At 41.6% G+C, this 23050-nt stretch overlaps 1 protein-coding gene and 1 long non-coding RNA gene across 2 annotated transcripts in view; one reads left to right on the plus strand and one right to left on the minus strand.

Moving 5' to 3' along the window:
* ubc (ubiquitin C) overlaps window positions 1-21639 on the plus strand; it is a 31995-nt gene extending 10356 nt beyond the window's left edge. Inside the window, 5 exon segments of the mRNA XM_061081866.1 lie at window positions 2211-3599; window positions 14206-14467; window positions 14470-14727; window positions 20845-21523; window positions 21525-21639. Coding sequence (XP_060937849.1) covers window positions 2211-3599; window positions 14206-14467; window positions 14470-14727; window positions 20845-21523; window positions 21525-21609 — 2673 coding nt within the window. The 3' untranslated portion in view covers window positions 21610-21639.
* LOC133014608 (uncharacterized) lies at window positions 18476-19109 on the minus strand. Its single transcript, XR_009681464.1, has 2 exons — window positions 18685-19109; window positions 18476-18591 (listed from the first exon to the last, which is right to left on the minus strand). It is a non-coding gene; the product is annotated as an uncharacterized LOC133014608 (long non-coding RNA).
* Window positions 21640-23050: the final 1411 nt, after the last annotated feature.

The following is a 23050-nucleotide window of genomic DNA, read 5'->3' on the forward strand; positions in this document are numbered from 1 at the left end:
GTGAAGTAAGTGTTCCAGTATATGGAGCGGAGTGTTGTACAGGGTACACAGTGCAAGGAAACACGTTTAGTTCAGTTCTGTGATGGTGGCTCTGACAGAGGTAGATGAGTTGTACAGTCTTATTGCGGTTGGGAGGAACGATTTCCTGTATCGTTCCATTGAGCAGCGGGGTTGAATGAGTCTGTGGCTGAAGCTGCTCCTTAGCTTGTCCAGTGTTTTGTGGAGGGGGTGAGAGGGATTGTCCATGATTGCCAGCAGTTTTGCCAGCATCCTGTCCTCCACCACCTCCTCCAGAGTGGCAAGCTTAGAGCCAACCACAGACTCTGCCTTCCTTATGAGTTTTTTCAGTCTGTTGGCGTCCTTTGCCTTGATGCTCGCACCCCAGGACACCACAGCAAAGAAGATGGTGTTCGCCACAACAGATTTATAGAACATCTGCAGCATCTTGTTGCAGACATTGAAGGACCTGAGCCTCCTCAGGAAGTAAAGCCGGCTCAGGCCCTTCTTGTAGACGGCCTTTGTGTTGGTGGACCAGTCCAGTTTATTGTCCAGTGTGACACCCAGGTACTTGTATGCAGACACCACCTCCACATCCGTCCCACCGATGCAGACAGGAGAGGGCAGGGGCTTGTTCCTCCTGAAGTCCACCACCATCTCCCTTGTCTACGCCACGTTGAGCTGCATGCAGTTCTCCCCACACCACTTCACAAAGCGGTCAACCAGGTCCCTGTACTCAGCCTCCCCCCCACCCTCAACACACCCCACAATGGCCGTGTCATCAGAGAACTTCTGCAGATGACACGACTCAGTGCAGGGCTTAAAGTCAGCAGTGTATGTGATGAAGAGGAAGGGGGACAGTACAGTTCCCTGGGGGCCCCCGATGTTACTGATCAGACGATCAGACACACAGTTCTGTAATCTCACAAACTGCGGTCTGCCCGTCAGATAGTCATCGACCCAAGTGATGAGGGGAGCACTCACCTGCGTGCCCTCCAGTTTGGCCTTCAGCAGTCTGGGCTGGATGGTGTTGAAGGCGCTGGAGAAGTCGAAGAACATGATCCGGACTGAGGTGTTGGGTCTGTCCAGGGAGGAATATGCCTTCTGCAGCAGGTAGATGATTGCATCATCAACCCCAACATGGGGCTGCAAACTGCAGGGGGTCTTGTGATGGGCACACCAGCGGTCTGAGGTGTGCCAGGACCAGTCTTTCCATGACCTTCATGATGTGAGAGGTCAGTGCCACCGGCCTGTAGTCCTCCAGTGCAGCAGGACGTCCTTTTTTAGGCACTGGGACCAGGCATGGTGTTTGTTTTATAATGGTCATGGAAGAGGTATATTCATATACATTTGTGACGTAGATATAGTAGCAATACACTAACAGCCCTCAGATCTGTTCTCTTATGGATGTGTCAATTACAGAATAGTACAGCACGCCATTATGGTTTGTTTTATTTGAAAAGTAACTAGCTGTTATAAAAAAACTGCAATAATTAAATTAATTCAATCCATTAATTGTGTCATTTTGGTTTACAATAGCTAGCTACGTATTTTGCAAAGTAACACAGCGTGATCTGCGAAGAATCAAGGTGATGGTGTACTTTTGTGTGGACATACATACATCCTATTCTCACTGCTGTAATAGGTTAGCCTACTGTATACACATAAACTTGGTATTGAAATGAACATGGCTTCAGTGTAACAAGTAATCTATGTGCCTAGGTAATGACAAAGACGTTCAAAAACAACAGAAAGGTATAGGTTTGAGTTTCTAGCAGACAATGTTCCCAACCAGCTGCATCCAGGGTCCAGCTGAGCTAGGCTTGCCTAGTCTTGCTTTCAACTACATTTAAGTTCCCTGTTGTAGGATAACTTTTGCCAAAAAAGTGTCAACATTTCCAAGCTTAATTTCCCAAGGAAAGTTTCCGAAATTGTTTCGCCCCTTTGTAACCCTTATAATGACACAAACGATTAATCACTTCTTAAAGTTGTTACAGATTAATTATGGATTTACAGATTCATTTCTTAGTAACTTCAGTTGTCAATGCTGTGAATTGCAAGTCAATTTGAACTACATCAAACAACATTCAACATAATTAATGAATCTATAAAAATATCAAAATTTCAACACCATAACTAACAGAATAAAATCTAAATAAAAAAAGCACCAATAGATCTTCATAAAAACATGGGTTTCAAGAGTAAAAGTATAGTTTTTTTCCACCCTCCATCTGGTCTTGCGGCTGAGAGGAGGTATGCAGATCCTTGTGAAGACCCTGACTGGCAAGACCATTACTCTGGAGGTTGAACCCAGTGACACTGTTGAGAATGTTAAAGCTAAGATCCAGGATAAGGAAGGCATTCCTCCTGATCAGCAGAGGCTGATCTTTGCCGGCAAGCAGCTGGAAGATGGTCGCACCATGTCAGATTATAACATCCAGAAAGAGTCCACCCTCCATCTCGTGCTCCGCCTTAGAGGAGGCATTCAGATCTTTGTGAAGACCCTCACAGGCAAGACCATCACTCTGGAGGTTGAACCCAGTGACACCATTGAGAATGTTAAAGCTAAGATCCAGGATAAGGAAGGCATTCCTCCTGATCAGCAGAGGCTGATCTTTGCCGGCAAGCAGCTGGAAGATGGTCACACCATGTCAGATTATAACATCCAGAAAGAGTCCACCCTCCATCTCGTGCTCCGCCTTAGAGGAGGTATTCAGATCTTTGTGAAGACCCTCACAGGTAAGACTATCACTCTGGAGGTTGAATCCAGTGACACTGTTGAGAATGTCAAAGCTAAGATCCAGGATAAGGAAGGCATCCCTCCTGATCAGCAGAGGCTGATCTTTGCCGGTAAGCAGCTGGAAGACGGCCGCACTCTCTCTGACTACAACATCCAGAAAGAGTCCACCCTCCATCTGGTCTTGCGGCTGAGAGGAGGTATGCAGATCTTTGTGAAGACCCTGACTGGTAAGACCATCACTCTGGAGGTTGAACCCAGTGACACCACTGAGAATGTCAAAGCTAAGATCCAGGATACGGAAGGCATCCCTCCTGATCAGCAGAGGCTGATCTTTGCCGGTAAGCAGCTGGAAGATGGTCGCACCATGTCAGATTATAACATCCAGAAAGAGTCCACCCTCCATCTCGTGCTCCGCCTGAGAGGAGGTATTCAGATCTTTGTGAAGACCCTCACAGGCCAGACTATCACTCTTGAGGTTGAACCCAGCGACACCATTGAGAATGTCAAAGCTAAAATCCAGGATAATGAAGGCATCCCTCCTGATCAGCAGAGGCTGATCTTTGCCGGCAAGCAGCTGGAAGATGGTCGCACCATGTCAGATTATAATATCCAGAAAGAGTCCACCCTCCATCTTGTGCTCCGCCTGAGAGGAGGTATTCAGATCTTTGTGAAAACCCTCACAGGCAAGACTATCACTCTGGAGGTTGAACACAGTGATAACATTGAGATTGTCAAAGCTAAGATCCAGGATAAGGAAGGTATCCCTCCAGACCAGCAGGGGCTCATCTTTGCTGGCAAGCAGCTGGAAGACGGCCGCACTCTCTCTGACTACAACATCCAAAAGGACACCACCCTCCATCTTGTGCTCTGCTCTGTCTGAGAGGAGGAAAACTAAGAAGACCCCTGGTGGAAAAAGCATAAAGATTTTGCAGTGCTTTTAATAGTTTACAGTTACTGTTAGAGATGAGCCGGATACCCAGCTGAAACGAGTATCCGGTACGGATAAAGCACTTTTGCCGAGCACGAGTATTATACGAGTAATACGAGTCAATATCTGTGCTCGGACTGAATGAAAATCCTCACACAGCGTCACAGCGCTCCTCCCCTTCACACACCGCTCTGCTCACTCACTCACAGAACAGCTCTCCGTCACTCAGGTTTGCGGGTCTTTTCCGTTAACGTTTAGGGTTTCTTCAGCTTGAAGTTTGTTTTTATTTCAGTTTGTACTTACTTATTAACCAGTAGAGTTCTGTTAAACGTGGGTTCGTTCAGACGTGGTGCTGGTAGAAAGCGACTCGCGTTGCGTCTCTGCCTGTTTTTTCGCTGCATCGCTCTTGTTCACATGAATGTGATTATACCGTGTTTGTTTTAATTACCCTCATCCGAAGCAGGAGAGACCCGCGTCTCCTGTCAATCTTGTCCCCGTGAAATAGCAAACAGCATCAGACTATTTGATCTGTAGAACACAGTCTCCCCGCCCCCCTCTCTCTCTCTGTCTCTCTCTTACTCACTCATACACACACTCACACACACAAACACACACACAAACACACACACACACACACACACACACACACACACACACACACACCTGGTTTGGAAATAAATTTAAAAAAAATAAAAATAAAAAAATCATAACAAAATTTCAAAGTTAAAAAAGAAAGTTATGTTGAGTATGAAAACACTTGTAACACTTCTAATCAGCAGTAAATATAACAATTTCTGATCAACCCATATCAATTGCATGCTTAAAATAACATACTGGTTAAAGCCCCGCCTGTTTCATATACAGATAATGCTGTACTCGCTCATCCCTAGTTACTGTATTGGCTTATCTTGTTGTTACGTGTTGATCATTTTTTAATAAAAGGCTTACCACTGTCAAATGCCCTCATGTGTTTTTTTTAACCGAGAATGTTACCTTACTGCTTTTGAAACATTTTCTGAAACAAATGTTTAATTTTTTTGTTCTTTCCTCAAGTTTTTTGTAAAATGTCAATTACAGAAGATGCCTATCAATCTCTAGAAACCTGATGAACATTTTAGATGTCCTGTTTGATTGGCTTTTTTATGAGTGATTTTATTTTATTAAAATATCTTCACAAATGAAATGTTTGACTCTGGTACTGCTGGTTTTTCAAAATAGATATTGGAATAGTATTTTAATAATGGAATTTAGCCACAAGGTGTCACCAGATACTAACAAATCTCTAAAATTGCAACTTGATATGTTGAGCTGTTTCATGTTTTGCTTCAACAGTGATAGATAGATAGATAGAGTACTTTATTCATCCCCGAAGGGAAATTAAGTTGTCAAAGCAGCCGGTATATTTGAATACAATAAAATACAATACAATACAATAAAATAAAAAAATATTGAGGTAGAAAGAATAAAAAACAGAAACACAAGATAAATAGGTAGATAAGGTGCAGTGGCAAGATGATGGTAATAGTACTGATGATATGATGGTAATGTTATTGTTAGACAGTATATAAAAATAGTACAGTACATATAGTATATAATATAACATAATATATATTTATATATGATAGTAATTATACCAATATAATAGCAGTATATAGTAATAATGGCAGCAACAGGATATATAATAATAATAGTAGTAATAATATAATAATAATAATTATAATTATAACATGTACACATGTATAAATATGTGTATATAGACTTATATATACAAAGAATATACAGAGAGTATGATATAATATATGATATATAGTAGAGGTATAGATATAAGTATTTGACTATACAATAGGTAATATAATATACTATGAGTGTAAGAATATGTAGACAGAGTGTGCAAAAGACAATATTATTGTATAAAATGATATATAATATCAGTATGGTTTATATTAACACATATCACATATGATGTGAAGTAAGTGTTCCAGTATATGGAGCGGAGTGTTGTACAGGGTACACAGTGCAAGGAAACACGTTTAGTTCAGTTCTGTGATGGTGGCTCTGACAGAGGTAGATGAGTTGTACAGTCTTATTGCGGTTGGGAGGAACGATTTCCTGTATCGTTCCATTGAGCAGCGGGGTTGAATGAGTCTGTGGCTGAAGCTGCTCCTTAGCTTGTCCAGTGTTTTGTGGAGGGGGTGAGAGGGATTGTCCATGATTGCCAGCAGTTTTGCCAGCATCCTGTCCTCCACCACCTCCTCCAGAGTGGCAAGCTTAGAGCCAACCACAGACTCTGCCTTCCTTATGAGTTTTTTCAGTCTGTTGGCGTCCTTTGCCTTGATGCTCGCACCCCAGGACACCACAGCAAAGAAGATGGTGTTCGCCACAACAGATTTATAGAACATCTGCAGCATCTTGTTGCAGACATTGAAGGACCTGAGCCTCCTCAGGAAGTAAAGCCGGCTCAGGCCCTTCTTGTAGACGGCCTTTGTGTTGGTGGACCAGTCCAGTTTATTGTCCAGTGTGACACCCAGGTACTTGTATGCAGACACCACCTCCACATCCGTCCCACCGATGCAGACAGGAGAGGGCAGGGGCTTGTTCCTCCTGAAGTCCACCACCATCTCCCTTGTCTACGCCACGTTGAGCTGCATGCAGTTCTCCCCACACCACTTCACAAAGCGGTCAACCAGGTCCCTGTACTCAGCCTCCCCCCCACCCTCAACACACCCCACAATGGCCGTGTCATCAGAGAACTTCTGCAGATGACACGACTCAGTGCAGGGCTTAAAGTCAGCAGTGTATGTGATGAAGAGGAAGGGGGACAGTACAGTTCCCTGGGGGCCCCCGATGTTACTGATCAGACGATCAGACACACAGTTCTGTAATCTCACAAACTGCGGTCTGCCCGTCAGATAGTCATCGACCCAAGTGATGAGGGGAGCACTCACCTGCGTGCCCTCCAGTTTGGCCTTCAGCAGTCTGGGCTGGATGGTGTTGAAGGCGCTGGAGAAGTCGAAGAACATGATCCGGACTGAGGTGTTGGGTCTGTCCAGGGAGGAATATGCCTTCTGCAGCAGGTAGATGATTGCATCATCAACCCCAACATGGGGCTGCAAACTGCAGGGGGTCTTGTGATGGGCACACCAGCGGTCTGAGGTGTGCCAGGACCAGTCTTTCCATGACCTTCATGATGTGAGAGGTCAGTGCCACCGGCCTGTAGTCCTCCAGTGCAGCAGGACGTCCTTTTTTAGGCACTGGGACCAGGCATGGTGTTTGTTTTATAATGGTCATGGAAGAGGTATATTCATATACATTTGTGACGTAGATATAGTAGCAATACACTAACAGCCCTCAGATCTGTTCTCTTATGGATGTGTCAATTACAGAATAGTACAGCACGCCATTATGGTTTGTTTTATTTGAAAAGTAACTAGCTGTTATAAAAAAACTGCAATAATTAAATTAATTCAATCCATTAATTGTGTCATTTTGGTTTACAATAGCTAGCTACGTATTTTGCAAAGTAACACAGCGTGATCTGCGAAGAATCAAGGTGATGGTGTACTTTTGTGTGGACATACATACATCCTATTCTCACTGCTGTAATAGGTTAGCCTACTGTATACACATAAACTTGGTATTGAAATGAACATGGCTTCAGTGTAACAAGTAATCTATGTGCCTAGGTAATGACAAAGACGTTCAAAAACAACAGAAAGGTATAGGTTTGAGTTTCTAGCAGACAATGTTCCCAACCAGCTGCATCCAGGGTCCAGCTGAGCTAGGCTTGCCTAGTCTTGCTTTCAACTACATTTAAGTTCCCTGTTGTAGGATAACTTTTGCCAAAAAAGTGTCAACATTTCCAAGCTTAATTTCCCAAGGAAAGTTTCCGAAATTGTTTCGCCCCTTTGTAACCCTTATAATGACACAAACGATTAATCACTTCTTAAAGTTGTTACAGATTAATTATGGATTTACAGATTCATTTCTTAGTAACTTCAGTTGTCAATGCTGTGAATTGCAAGTCAATTTGAACTACATCAAACAACATTCAACATAATTAATGAATCTATAAAAATATCAAAATTTCAACACCATAACTAACAGAATAAAATCTAAATAAAAAAAGCACCAATAGATCTTCATAAAAACATGGGTTTCAAGAGTAAAAGTATAGTTTTTTTCCTTCCTCCCACATTGCTGATGAACCTTGTTCATTTTCTGACAAATCAACTCATCAAAAAAGTTTTTAAATGCAGTTTTATTACATCTTCAGGGCGCAACATCCATAATGCACATAAACCAACATCTCTACCGTTTATAGATTCTCGAGAAAAAAAAGGAAAAAAAAGTAATGTTCAGCAATTCTGAACATAGTCTCAGAACGGGTTCATGTATTTATTCTTCACTCATTTTGGTTGTTTGTTTCTATTTGTGTCACTACTGGTTTCTGAAGAGCTAAGATAGTTTTAGGTTGGGGAGCTGTTAAATAAGCTGGCATCACATCAGATAAAAATGTATTTATGAAGTTGGAAAGAGCAGTCCATCTTTCCATCTAAAGCCCTGAATTCAAGCAGATACACGGATAGTATGCAACACTTTGCACCTTCCTGCTGTGTGCGTGTGTGTATTTTTGTGTAGTTTGTGTTTACAGAATGGTCTCAGCACAGGAGTCACCAAAGTGAGCATGGAGGTGTCTGTCAAAGACTCAGTGTGTTTTAGGTGGTGGTGGGTCCACAGCTGGGTAACTTTGTTTGGAGTAGAGCTGGACTCTGAGTCGCTGTCCGACTGCACCAGGATGGTGACCTGGGGCCAGCGCCGCCGCTCCCATAACGCGCACTACGCGCTGTGCGTAGGGCACCAAGTCCTGAGGGGGCACCAGAAAATAGGCAACTGAAAAATCATCATAGTTATAATAATTATGTAGCCGAGCGTTTGGTTGTATAATAGGTCCGGCCTCAGCCGACAAAGGACACGAGAGCAGGTCATGCGCTCGGGACAGCACAACCGTTTATTCTCGGTTCATTTTGCAACTTCACTCATCACAGAATCCACTTCCTTTAAAACCCCCTTTCAAAATAAGAGTCACTACCAACAACCCGCTTAGAACAAGTCATCCCTCCACAATACCGTCATTAAATAAAATAGCTTACAATTATAATGCCGATATTATTTCAGTATAGCAATGTTAGGCAGCTTTTGGGCATGTATATCACAAAACAGGCAGAACAAGAGATATATTTAATTGCTCAAAAAAAAAGTTACATGACAAGTCCTGTCATTGAGAGTCCATCAGCAGGTGACAATGTAGAGACCTGTGTGCCCCCTCCAACTGATCCTGCTCTTTGGCCACAAGTTTTAGAGGCGGATCATGTTGAAATAGTACGAAGAAGTCCATTTAAAATCCCATCAGATTTTAATTTTCCAAGGGGACTAGATGGCAGGGCGTATAGCCTACAATTCAAAACACTCTCAAATGGAGAGAAAATCACGAGAAGTTGGCTTGTTTACTCGCAACAAAGCAAAGCTGTGTGTGTTTGTTCTACATAGTGTGTTTACAAAGTAAAGTAAAATTGTGTGAATTTTCTGCTTCTAAATCTTTGCTTTATTGAAGAAGATTGCTAACTTGTATACTTCTGCTATTAGTTTGTATTTATGGATGACTATTTAATTTCTACGAAGATTTTGCACATCCCAATACTTGTGTGTATGTATGTTTTGGCTGTTCTGTGTACTGTGTTTACAGAGTAGATTTTCCTTTTTCGTTTTAATAAAATGTTTAACTGGGGGGGGGGGGCATCATAAAGGAGTTATGCTTAGGGCACCGAAATGGCTAGCAGCAGCACTGCCTGGGGCACAGGCTTCTGGGGCGGCGGTTCAGGTGCAAGGTGATGCTGAGGAACAGTGGTGGGAACCGGCCTTGTTACGCCTCTACTCACTATCACACACACACACACACTCACATACACCTGACTGAATCTTACACAGTCTCATCATATGTCCTGCAATTAATCCTGCATCAAATATTTTTATATATATATATAAAAAGGTGCAAACTAAGTACAATTACTCAAGTGCTAGTTTACTTGTACTTCAATGAGGTATTTGTACCTTATGCAATTTGATTCCTTTATTGTAGCTATATGTGAGGGATCCCTCGCCCAGGACGGACAGAGGTGCAATGGATGTCAAGTGTAGGAAAACATCATCAAGATTAAAGTTTTTTAGCAGCATTGATAGGGTAAACATTTTGAAGGATAACTTCAATACGGTATGTCAAGCAGTCCTGCTGCAATCATAGTCTATGGTCAGCAACCAGCAGGATCATGATCCGCCATCCCGATCAGAGGCACTTAAGTCCACAGTCATTGACCACTGCCGCTTATTAGGATCCATCATGGGCTGCAGCCTCGGTCCTGGTCCACCGCCGTCCGATGCCAATGCAACAAAGGATCCGCCATTCCCTCTACAGTCAGCCCGCACGATATAGAATCCGCCATAATGGATCCAGCATTGCAACCTCTGATGCGCGATCCACAAATCGTAATCCATGGTACGGCCACAGAGGCCCTGGATCTGCGGGAGATAAAGCAAAGGGATTCCGGGGAAGGGGGATAGGGATGGAGAAGAAGAAAGAGAAGGGGGAAAGAGAAGCTCCGTGTGTCATGTCATAAATTCCCTGTGCGTCATCAGGGTTTTTTGCCTTGTAATCATACAATGATACAGGCCGAACTTGAGGGTACACTGAAGCTCAAGGTAAATCTGACTGGCTACTGGTTTGTATGGTAGTACGATGAAAAACATGTGGCCCACTCAGTAGATCAGACATCAATACCTCTATGCCTTTTTCGAACTAAACGCTACCTATTTTAGAAAATAGAACAAGTTACGTTCTGCCGCACTAATTAGCTCTAACTATACGCTTTATCAAAAAGAAAGGTTTTCAGTCTACTCTTAAACGAACAGATGGTGTCCAACTCCCGAATTGAAAGTGAAAGATTATTCCACAGGAGTAGAGCTTGATGGCTGAAAGCTCTGGCTCCTACTCTACTTTTAGAGACTTTAGGGATGACAAGTAAACCTGAATTCTTGGATCGGAGTGCTCTAGCTGGTTGATATGGTACTAACATCTCTTTAAGGTAAAAGGCGCCATATCATTAAGGGCCTTGAAGGTGAGGAGGAGAATTTTAAATTCTATTCTAGATTTAACTGGAAGCCAGTGTAGCGATGATAATACTGGAGAAATGTGATCTCTTTTCCTGGTTCTTGTCAGGACACGTGCTGCGGCATTTTGGACCAGCTGCAGAGTCTTTAACGACTTACTGCTGGAGCCTGATAATAATGAATTACAATAGTCCAGTCTCGATGTAACAAAGGCGTGGACTAGTTTTTCTGCATCTTTTTGCGAAAGGATATGTCTGATTTTTGAGATATTACGCAAGTGGAAAAAGGCGGTCCTAGAAATTTGTTTTAAGTGACTATTAAAGGATAAATCAGGATCGAAGATCACTCCCAAGTTCCTGACTGTGTCATTGGAAGCAAGGGCAATGTCGTCTAGCGCAGCTATATCATTAGATAATCTTTCTCTAAGGTGTTTGGGACCAAGTATTATAACCTCTGTTTTATTTAAGTTTAATAAGAGATAATTGCGGGTCATCCAGGTTTTTATGTCCTTGAGACATCCTCGAAGTTTAGTTAATTGATTACTTTGTTCAGGTTTTATTGACAAATATAACTGGGTGTCATCCACATAGCAGTGAAAATTTACCGAGTGTGTCCTGATAATGTTTCCTAGTGGAAGCATATATAATGAGAATAAAATCGGGCCGAGTCTAATGTTAACCGTAATGAGTCTGCAGAGCTATCGACGAGGTGGTCAATCTCAATGGAGCTCGGGTTTTTAAAGAATTTGTTGTTTATATCGACGGATAATACGGGTTTGAATGTAATCAAAGTATTTCCTTTGTGCCACAGCACTATCAGGTAGACATCTAGAAAATTATTTTTTTATAAGTGGCATATATTCAGATAATAAAAAATCGAAAGGTTATTAAATAATGGTGTGATAGTATTGGATTGCGCGGAAGTAATGTTCAATTCCGACACGATACTGTCAGTGGTGGATGGGTTAATTCAATAGCCACAAAATTTGACGATTTAATCCACTTAGTTACTGTTTAAAGAATCATGACAAATGTTCAATTGTTCAAGCTACTCTTCTTTTACTTGTTTTACATCAGAGTAGATTGAATATTGTTTTATAGAGCAACAATTTATCAGGAAAATCACTGAAATATATTTTATTTGCATGCCTTGTGATCATATGTCTCAAATCCAATTTAGGTTTCTATTTTCAAAGCACCTGCACATCCACACTCCTATACATACAGGTGTATAAGTCTGTGTGGATCACATCTCCCTCATGTTAACATTGCTCATTGAATTTTCGTTTTATTATTTAATTTTATTTTCCAAATAAAAGACAAAATAATTCCCTCTAAAATACACAATAACAGTTAACGAGCTCCACAAACTACATTCTTCAAAATGATCACATAGTTGAATCAACCTTTATGAAGGAGGATGTATTGTAGGACTGTTGCATTAGGCTGCTTTCCCTTTGAGCTGGTGTACCTAATAAACTGAAAACTGATTGTAGTGAGCACATACACACATTCACATTGGAAGTCCTGAGGCTTTCAGTGGTATATTTTTCAGTATTTCCATCTACAAATTGCTACACGAGCAGTGGCATCTATGCATCATTGTTATCATGGAGTTATTCACCATCTTATGTAGAATTTAAGGCAAGGATAACAATAAAAAAAAAAGTCCTTTGGTTTTTTCACAGTTTACTCCGGCATAGTATCAGTCACACTGTAACTGATACTAGGAATATAGTATTTGAGTTCACATGGATCTGATAGATGTGGAGCTTTTCTTGATTAATTTTGTGTCCACTCCTCCGAGAGATAACAAGCTATCTAATAAACTTTCATAAACCTGTATACTGTATATCTCATTGAATAAATCACAAACAGCTTGTAGTCAGGCAACTGTGAAAGATGCCTCCACACCGTATGGAAACAGAGGCAGCTGCATCCAGACATTGGGGCAACAAAGGTGATCCAGGCGACATAGGCGGTTGCCTCGGGTGCATAATGCCGAGATGGCGGCACAAGAGCCTGATTTATCATGACGTGACACATGCAATGTAAAACAATACATTAACGTCGGACCATCAACCTCTAACCCCGGGGACGATCCGGAGGTAGAAGCGCCAAGAAAAGCAGTCCGCCTCCTTTCCGCGCCCATGTTAAATAATTGGGCTGTTTGCACCGGCAGTGTAGTGCCAGGAAGCACCGGGAAGCGCCGCGGCCAGCTTGCGATCAACTGCGATGGTTTCGGATTCTGTTTTATTTTTTCGCTCGCCGCGAGCAAATCGGGCCGGTGTGAATAAACACACCTCATGTCTTAAAAAAAAAAAAAGAAAAATAAGAAGGAATTTCCTAAACTGCAAAAACATGATTTGGTGAAAAAGAAGAGGAGCTGAGCTAGCAAATACAAATGTGCGGACAAACAGAAATAAAGCACAAGCTGCAATACATTGTAGGAGTTTCATTTCCCTTATTTTTTCGCCCACATGATGAAATTTCCCCATCTTTAATTATGTACTTAATCCACATATTTGTCAGTTGTTTCTAAACAGACAGACATAAACACACAAGCACATAATCTCTTATGGGGGGCGGCTACAGGCTTGCGTAGGTCATTCACCTGTGTAGACCATCATCATGTACCCCTGACCCAGCGCTGAGAAGTGCGCATCCTGTGTGAACAGTCAGGTGGCTGCTCGCACGAGAATCTGCGCTTCCACCTCAGGTGTGTCCCTGCCGTACACGCTGCGGTGTTAGAGTCAAAGATGAATCAAAAAAGGATTAAATTATCAGGTGCACAATTCAGAAAGCGCCTCAAAGTAGAGGAGGAGAAGAAAGAACAATATAGAGGTAAGAATCACCCCCCCGATTGTGGACATCATTAATGTTTATTTTTGTCGACATGACATGATATGCTGTCAGTACAGCTGATTTCAGACTCTTTTTATATTTTTTATTATATATATATTTTTTTAGCTTACAATTTTGTCTGCCTGTGTGTGCATCTGTATACAGTCCAAATGTTATTGGGGATGTATGACAGTTTGCTTGTGTATGTTGGGGGGCGCCAATCTGAAACCTCGCCTAGGGCGCCAACATTGCCAGTGCCGGCTCTGATCTAAGCATTGAGGTAACAAAGGCAGCTTCATCGAGACAGTGTGGCAACAAAGGCAGCTGACTCTAAACAGTGTTGCATCAAAGGCAGCTTAATTTACATATCAGTGCCAGTTTTTGTTGACCCCAACGTGCCACCTGCCATTAAACAACAAGAAAAATTGATTGATTTGGAGATCGAGCCTAGCGACACCGTTGACAATGTCAAAGCTAAGTTCCAGGATAAGGAAGGCATCCCTCTTGAACAGCAAAGGCTGATCTTTGTGAAAGAGTCCAACCTCCATCTAGTCTTGCGGGTGAGAGGAGGTATGCAGATCTTTGTGAAAGCCCTAACAGGCAAGACAATAACTCTGGAGGTTGAACCCAGTGATACTATTGAGAATGTCAAGGCCAAAATCCAGGACAAAGAGGGCATCCCTCCAGACCAGCAGCGTCTCATCTTTGCTATCAAGCAGCTGGTAGACGGCCGCACTCTCTCTGACTACAACATCAAGGGAGGGTCCACCCTCCCTCTGGTTTTGCGGCTGAGAGGAGGTTGCAGATCTTTGTGAAGACCCTCATAGGCCAGACCATCACTCTGGAGGTTGAACCCAGCGACACCATTGAAAATGTCAAAGCTAAGATTCAGAATAAGGAAGGAATCCCCTCTGACCAGCAGAGGCTGATCTTTGCCGGCAAGCAGCTGGAAGATGGTCGCATTGTCTCTGACTACAACATCCAGAAAGAGTCCACCCTCCATCTTGTGCTCCGCCTCAGGGGAGGTTTGCAGATCTTTGTGAAAAACCTGACTGGTAATACCATCACTCTCACCAGTGGGAACCGGCCATGTTACACCTCCACCCACTATCACACACACACACGCACACGTACACACACACACACACTCACATACACCTGACTGAATCTTACACAGTCTTAATCATAAGTCCTGCAATTAATCCTCCATCAAATATTTATCTATATATATATATATATATAATATATATATATATATATATATATATATGTGCAAACTAAGTACAATTACTCAAGTGCTGGTATACTTGTACTTCAATGAGGTATTTGTACCTTATGCAATTCGATTCCTTTATTGTAGCTATTATATTTCAGAGGGTTGTGCTGCAGACGAATTTTGTTCTGATAAACTGGGAGTATTTCTGTTACAATGTCCGCCCCCTGAGTACTGTCAGTGGTGGATGGGTAAATTCAATAGCCACAAAATTTGACGATTGATTAATCCTCTTAGTTACTGTTCAAAGAATCATGACAAATGTTCAAAGGTTCAAGCTACTCTTCTTTTACTTGTTTTACATCAGAGTAGATTTAATTTTGTTTTATAGAGCAACAATTTATCAGGAAAATCACTGGAATATATTTTATTTGCATGCTTAGTGATCATATGTCTCAAATCCAATTTAGGTTTCTATTTTCAAAGCACCTGCACATCCACATTCCTATACATACAGGTGTATGAACCTGTGTGGATCACATCTCCCTCATGTTTACGTTGCTCACTGGATTTTCGTTTTGTCATTTGATTTTATTTTCCAAATAAAAGAGACAAAATAATTTCCTCTAAAATGTGGTAAACTAACAACTGATTGTAGTCAGCACATACACATGTAGCGCTCCCCTTGGTAGTCATGGTGATAAGGGCAGGGCTTTTGGGTTCTTTATCAACTATTTTTAACCCTGATTAACTCAGTTTTAATGTTAGTTTTGAATCTCTCTTTTTTGTTTTAAAGTACACACATGAACTGTTTTTAACTTACTTATAAATTCACCTTTAACCTCTGTTTTTCATAAAGATGTTAACCCCTCAGGTCTCTGTGTATTAAAGATAAGTAAATGAAATACACCACACACGGTTTTAAGAAAATAAGTTCTCAATTATTTACTTATGCAATGATTAATGCAATATAACAATAAAATAAAAATATAAATGTTCTTTTTGTCGTTAAACCTTCACAATAAATTCCCCTTTTTTAAGGTAAAAACTCTGAATTGTCCCTTTTTTCACAGGAAACACAACAAAGGAATTATACCTCTTTTGCAAGAAATGTAATAACTGAAATAACCCTGTTTCTTCTTTTCAGGTAAACACAGTAAATAAAAATATCCTTTGTTCTGTTTTAGTGAAACACTATCACAAATATTCACAGATATCAATAGACTTTTTAACCCAAAAATATCAATGCAGAACCTTCAATTCACTCAAATTCACTGAAATGCAATATGTGGGCCCACACACCTGATAACTAAAGCCGGTGATCCAGTTTAACTGGCGACAAGATTAACTGGCGATTTGTTTACCTTTTTCCAGATGTTGATGGTGGGTTGCAGTGCTGGTCGCAGATTCGTCATTTTCACAAAGCGCATGTGTGTGAAGTGCGGTGATCTACTGAAGGTCTCGCTGAAATAAAAATCCTACAAAAACCCTTCCCGAGTACATGTGTCCGTGTCAGCATCACGTTGAGACAGCAATATATATTAAATGTTAAAAAAAAGAAAAGAAAATAGTACAAAACTCTTGACCGGGATTCGAAACAGTGACCAGAAGCACTATCAGCTTCTGATCAGATGACGATCGCACTACGCCACCGAGCCGCTGAAATCTTCGTCGAGTGATAGATAAATGTCTCGTTCTTTGCTTTGTCAGCTGTATGTCACCAGATGTGCTTTCGGGTAACGCCCAGATCAACTGGTGATAGTCCCAACACAGACAAAACGCATATATACTTAATACCAGGCTTTACAATCTATTGCTCCTCTTCATGGGAGACACAGGGAGTTCTGAAGAACACACACGCGTGACCAGCTCCACGCAAAGTGCTTGTGTTTGACGCTGGTGATCATTACAACGCGCACACACCAAAGCAGTGTCAGATGTAAACATCGCCTCACAACAACAAGGCGGAAGCTCCAGCGGTGTTTTTATGAGTAAAGTTGGTGAACGTTCTTCTAATGGACGGGTGAAGCTTCACGTGTCCTCCTGTCGCTGCTGGTTAAAGTCAGCAGACGTGATTTTAAAACACAGATTATAATAGTGATAAATAATAATAATAAAACTATTTATATTTTGTTGTATTTTCACAAACAATGTGGTCTGGTGATACAAGCAATTGTGGACGCTTCATGAAACATCATCATTACAAATAAAGTGCATTTTGTGTCACTATCATCATATCTGTGGTCCACACCAACCATGATATCAACGAGCACATGAAACGCCCACTCATAGTAAGCAGGCGAACTATTTGTGGCTTTTTCTTTGTCTGTGCGCAGGATATAGCAGTTTTTCATGATGTCGTATATACGTGTGGTCGGCACACGGGCGCAGCGGTGTCCAAATGTGTCAAGTATGAATGATAACTCCGAGTTTTTGGGTTAAATTGTGACTGTCACAAGTTAACCTGGGCGTGTTCCCTGACACAATAACTCAAGGTAAGATGTGCACAGGCTTCACAGTCAGCGGATCATAAAGGTGACTCAGTTTCCATCCTCGATCAGTGGCGCAGTGGGCAGTGCCATGGGCACAACGTTCCTTTTTATGTGAATCTCAGCAGATCGATTCCCGTGTTGGGAATTCTTTCACATTTATATTTAGTCTGAAGATGATGAAATATTTTTAATGCTGATGTTTCCTGACGCGTCCTCATTTGGTTGTATCATCACACCACATTGTTTGTGAAAATACAACAAAATAAAATTGTTTTATTATTATTATTATTTATCAATATTTTAATTTGACAGAGTTGTCATAGTTACACAGGGAACTGTATTTACTCCTTCGACTGACACAGCACCAGCATAGCACGCAGCCATCTGACAGCAGAGAAAAACACATTTGCATTACAGAAACTATGAAAAACAAACACACCCGTCCTCTGATGAGCGTTTGAGTTGTTTTCATTCTCCGATGACTGAACCTGATCACCGAGAACATCTTTTAAAACCACGTCTACTGACTTTTACCAGCAGCGACAGGAGGACATGTGAAGCTTTACACGTCCATCAGAAGCACGTTCACCAACTTTACTCATAATAACACCGCTGGAGCTTCCGCCTTGTTGTTGTGAGGCGATGTTTACATCTGACACTTGTTCTGTGTGTGCGCGTTGTAATGATCACCAGCGTGAAACACAAGCACTTTGCGTGGAGCTGGTCACAAGTGTGTGTTCTTCAGAACTCCCTGTGTCTCCTATGAAGAGGAGCAATAGATTGTAAAGCCTGGTATTAAGTATATATGCGTTTTGTCTGTGTTGGGACTATCACCAGATGATCTGGGCGTTACCCGAAAGCACATCTGGTGACATACAGCTGACAAAGCAAAGAACGAGACATTTATCTATCACTCGACGAAGATTTCAGCGGCTTGGTGGCGTAGTGCGATCGTCATCTGATCAGAAGCTGATAGTGCATCTGGTCACTGTTTCGAATCCCGGTCAAGAGTTTTGTACTATTTTCTTTTTTTTTCTAAAAAACATTTAATATATATTGCTGTCTCAACGTGATGCTGACACGGACACATGTACTCGGGAAGGGTTTTTGTAGGATTTTTATTTCAGCGAGACCTTCAGTAGATCACCGCACTTCACACACATGCGCTTTGTGAAAATGACGAATCTGCGACCAGCACTGCAACCCACCATCAACATCTGGAAAAAGGTAAACAAATCGCCAGTTAATCTTGTCGCCAGTTAAACTGGATCACCGGCACTTATTACTTTACTTCAAATAAACCTGGGTACCCCTTTAGTGCATCGGTGCAAGCCTGGATGTCGCTTGGGATGGGCTGGTGGGTGGAGAAGAGGTGAGTTGAGGAGAAGATCCGTCCGGAGGAAACGAAGACCCGTCACTGCCGATGTCGCGGTGTTCGCTCGTCGTCTGCAGCTCCACGCTCCTTTCCCCACAGTCACTGCTGAATAGGTAGCTTGCTGCTAACTAGTACAGTCACTGTGAGCTAAACTAGCCGCTGTGTTAGCTTCTAGCTTCACGTCGTCCTCACGGTTTGAGTAATCCACTCACACCCACAGGAAAATCACCACTGAGTCCTCTGGAGAGTCCGGGTTGAACGCCTCCACGACGTGGTCACTAAACGTCTGTATAACAGTCTCTTTTCGTTACTGTTCTTCCTACATACTCCGCGTGTCTTCTCCTTTTTCGTCCGCCGCTCTCTCCTTTTTCGTCCGCCCTCTTTTCTTCCCGTCCCGAAACAACCTCAGAGGTTAGGTTCCGGCCCATCTCAATAAACCCCATACATGCTGGTACATATTACGTTTACAGATACATTATACTTCAAATAAAACAATAAACACATAATATATACTTTTAACTGTTTTAACACTTCTATAGTATTTTAATGAATTTCAACCTTTTTAATCACACTATTTATATGCTTGGAAGAAATGATATTACTTAATATTTTTAACCGGGTTACACACACATAGACATTGGAAGTCCTGAAGCTTTCAGTGGTATGTTTTTCCATAATTCCATCTACTTTGCTACAGTTGTAGTCAACAAATTGCTACACGAGCAGTGGCATCTGTGCATCATTGTTATCATGGAGTTATTCACCATCTTATGTAGAATTTTAGGCAAGGATAACAATAAAAAAAAATCACATGGATCTGATGGATGTGGAGCTTTTCTGGATTCATTTTGTGTCCACTCCTCCGAGAGATAACAAACTATCTAATAAACTTTCATAAACCTGTATACTGTATATCTCATTGAATAAATCACAAAGAGCTTTTAGTCAGGAAACTGGGACAGATGCCTCCACACCGTATGGAAACAGAGGCAGCTTCATATAGAGTCTAGATTCTAGACATTGTGGCAACAAAGGCAGCTGCATCTAAGGAGTGTGGTAACAGAGGCAATTGTCTCTAAACACTGATGTAATAGAGGCAGCTGCCTCTAAACAGTGTGGCAACAAAGGCAGCTTCATCCAGACAGTGTGGCAACAGTGGCAGCAGCCTCGAAACAGTCTTGAAACAAAGACAGCTGCTTCTTAACAGTGTGGCATCAAAGGCAGCTGACTCTAAACAAGAAAGAAGAAGAAGACACTGGAAGTGTATGTAGCTTTTCTTTTTAAACTACAATAACCGAGTTTATGCCCTCTTTCAATCTTCCTTTTGTTATGTATTTGTTGAGTTAACGGTGATTCAGCCGCAGGTGACAAGAAATAAGAGGCTTCATCAGCTGTTTTGGTTGTTAGCCGGCCTTAGCCTTATGGCGTTAGCCAGAATGTTAACGCAGTTTAGCTTGTGATTAACTCATATTAAGGCATGATGTTAAAACCTAAGAAGAGAAACTCAGTGGAACATTAACTTCGTAGTAAATGACAAACGCCGACTTCATGCTAACATTCCATGATATTAACATGAGCTTGTTAGCATTAGCTGGTTAGCTTTAACAGCTATTAGGGCAGCAGGCCATCAACGATGCTAAGCGTCTGGTTAACGTCGCAGAAAAACTGAAAGCAATTACTCTGTTAGGTTAATGCTGCTTTGTTTGATACTTCAGCTTTTTTCATTTTTATAAATGGATTGAAAGTGACTTATTAAACGTTAATGTTACAATGTGTGACTATTTGCTTACCAATAAAGATGATGTCTCTACATCTTTAATGTGTCTGTATAAGATGGGGCATTGTTTCATAAGCTCTCAATGATCTCAATATCTGGAGATGTTTAAGAAAAAATTTATGTATTTAATTCAATAAAAAGTTTGTTCTATTCTAAAGTGACACTTGCCTTGAAAGCTGTTGAAGGTTTATGACTAATTTAAACTGTAGCTCAAGCCCTTATCTAAATGAATTTTAATGATGACTCCTAATCCTTTTAAAAATTACTTCAACAGTGTCAAGATGCAGATCTTTGTGAAGAACGTGACCCTCTCACACCAGACCATCACTCTGGAGGTTGAACCCAGCGACACCGTTGAGAATGTCAAAGCTAAGATCCAGAATAAGGAAGGAATCCCCTCTGACCAGCAGAGGCTGCTCTTTGCCGGCAAGCAGCTGGAAAACGGCCGCAATGTCTCTGACTACAACATCCAGAAAGAGTCCACCCTCCATCTTGTCCTCCGCCTCAGGGGAGGTTTGCAGATCTTTGTAAAAAACCTAACTGGTAAGACCATCACTCTCGAGGTTGAGCCCAGTGACACCGTAAAGAATGTCAAAGCTAAGATCCAGGATAAAGAAGGCATCACTCCTGACCAGCAAAGGCTCATTTTTGCCGGTAAACAGCTGGAAGATGACAGCACCCTGTCAGATTATAACATCCAGAAAGAGTCGACCCTTCATCTTGTGCTCCGGCTGAGAGGAGGTATGCAGGTCTTTGTAAAATCCCTGACTGGCAACACAATCACCCTGGAGGTTGAGTCCAGTGATACTGTTGAGAATGTCAAGGCCAAAATCCAGGACAAAGAGAGCATCCCTCCTGATCAGCAGAGGCTGATCTTTGCCGGGAAGCAGCTGGAAGACGGCCGCACTCTCTCCGACTACAACATCCAGAAAGAGTCCACCCTCCATCTGGTCTTGCGGCTGAGAGGAGGTATGCAGGTCTTCGTGAAGAGCCTGACTCATCACTCTCGAGGTTGAGACTAGTGACACCATCGAGAATGTCAAAGTTGATCTGAGACAGAAAATAGTCTGGTTTTTATCTTAAAAGAGGAGCAAGCATTGAATTCCTGCTGTTACGTATTGATTATTACTAATAAATGGCTTTCTACTGTCACCTGCACTTACTTTTCTTTTTTTTTAACCGATAGCATTACCTCACTTGTTTTGCATCAGAAGATGCCCATCGATCTCTAGAAACCTGATGAATGTTTCAGATGTCTTGTTTGATCAGCAATCTAATGCTGAGAGATTTTACTTAATTAAAATGAAAAATTTTCACAAATGAAATGTTTGACCCTGGTACTGCTGGTGTTTCAAACTAGGTATTGAAATAGTATTTAAATAATGGTATTGAGCCACCAGATGTCAGCAGATACTTACAAATCCCTTAAATTGCAACGTGGTATGTTCAGATGTTATCATGTGTTACTGCAACAGTGCAGCATTGTGTTTGTTTTATTATTGTCATGGAAGAGGTATATTCATAAAAATTTGTCACGTAGATATAGTAGCAATACACTAACAGCCCTGCATTCGAAAGTATCAAGAAAACACTACTCATGCAGACTGGCTGCAGTGAATTGTATTTGATCAGATCTGTTGTCTAGACATAAGGTAATGTCCCCATTATATTTCAAATCCATTGGATCCTTTTATGTGTTTATTTTGCTTATAGAAGGGCATCCACTGCTTTAACTTAATCAGCATCTTATCTGCAAATAACATGGTGAAGAAGTGCAAGGAAATCCCAATATGTTATGATCAATGTAATTTATTATGCACTCAAATTAATATAAGGCAGTTGCTGGATATGTGATGATTATCAATGCTCATGCAAAGAAAGTTTAAAAACTACAAAAATAGTGGAGCAAAATAAATATGAGAAAGATTTAGAGCACTTTAAGATACTCAAGGTCATGTTGTACAGGTTACAAACAATCCGACGTACACAACAACTATACAAACACAACATAGATTGGTAATCCTGAATAAGTGGGTTTTGATTAGTGATTTGAAACTAGACAGTCCATTCTCTGATGTGTTTGGGAGAGGGGAGTTTCAGAAGGAGGTATGGAGAAAGTTCTGTCACTCCAGGTTTGCTGCTGTTTGGAGCACAGTGGTACAGCTTCACTTGATAAGAACTGAAGGACACAAACAAACCATAGTGTTAGAAATATCAAGATGGTTCCCGTTAATTGTTTTTTTAAAGATAAACGTCAGACAGGCAGCTACAAACTAAATATGCTAAAGCTAACAGCTACCCAATACAAAGCTAAGGCCTTCCTAAGGTGGCCAGGGAGTAGCAACAGTAGCAGTGCAGCAATCAGTGGAGAATTAACTCCATGTTTTCCTCTTCAGAGGAGGAGTCATCCAAAGACATTGTTGCCGTCCAGAATATGTCGGACCCGCTGCAGCCTGATGAGCTTGAACTTTGTGCAATGTTCTCTTGAGCACGCAGATTAGACCCTCACGTCCCGTCTAAGTAA

This window comes from Limanda limanda, chromosome 1 (assembly GCF_963576545.1).
Source record: "Limanda limanda chromosome 1, fLimLim1.1, whole genome shotgun sequence".
In the NCBI taxonomy this organism is placed as follows: Eukaryota; Metazoa; Chordata; class Actinopteri; order Pleuronectiformes; family Pleuronectidae; genus Limanda; species Limanda limanda.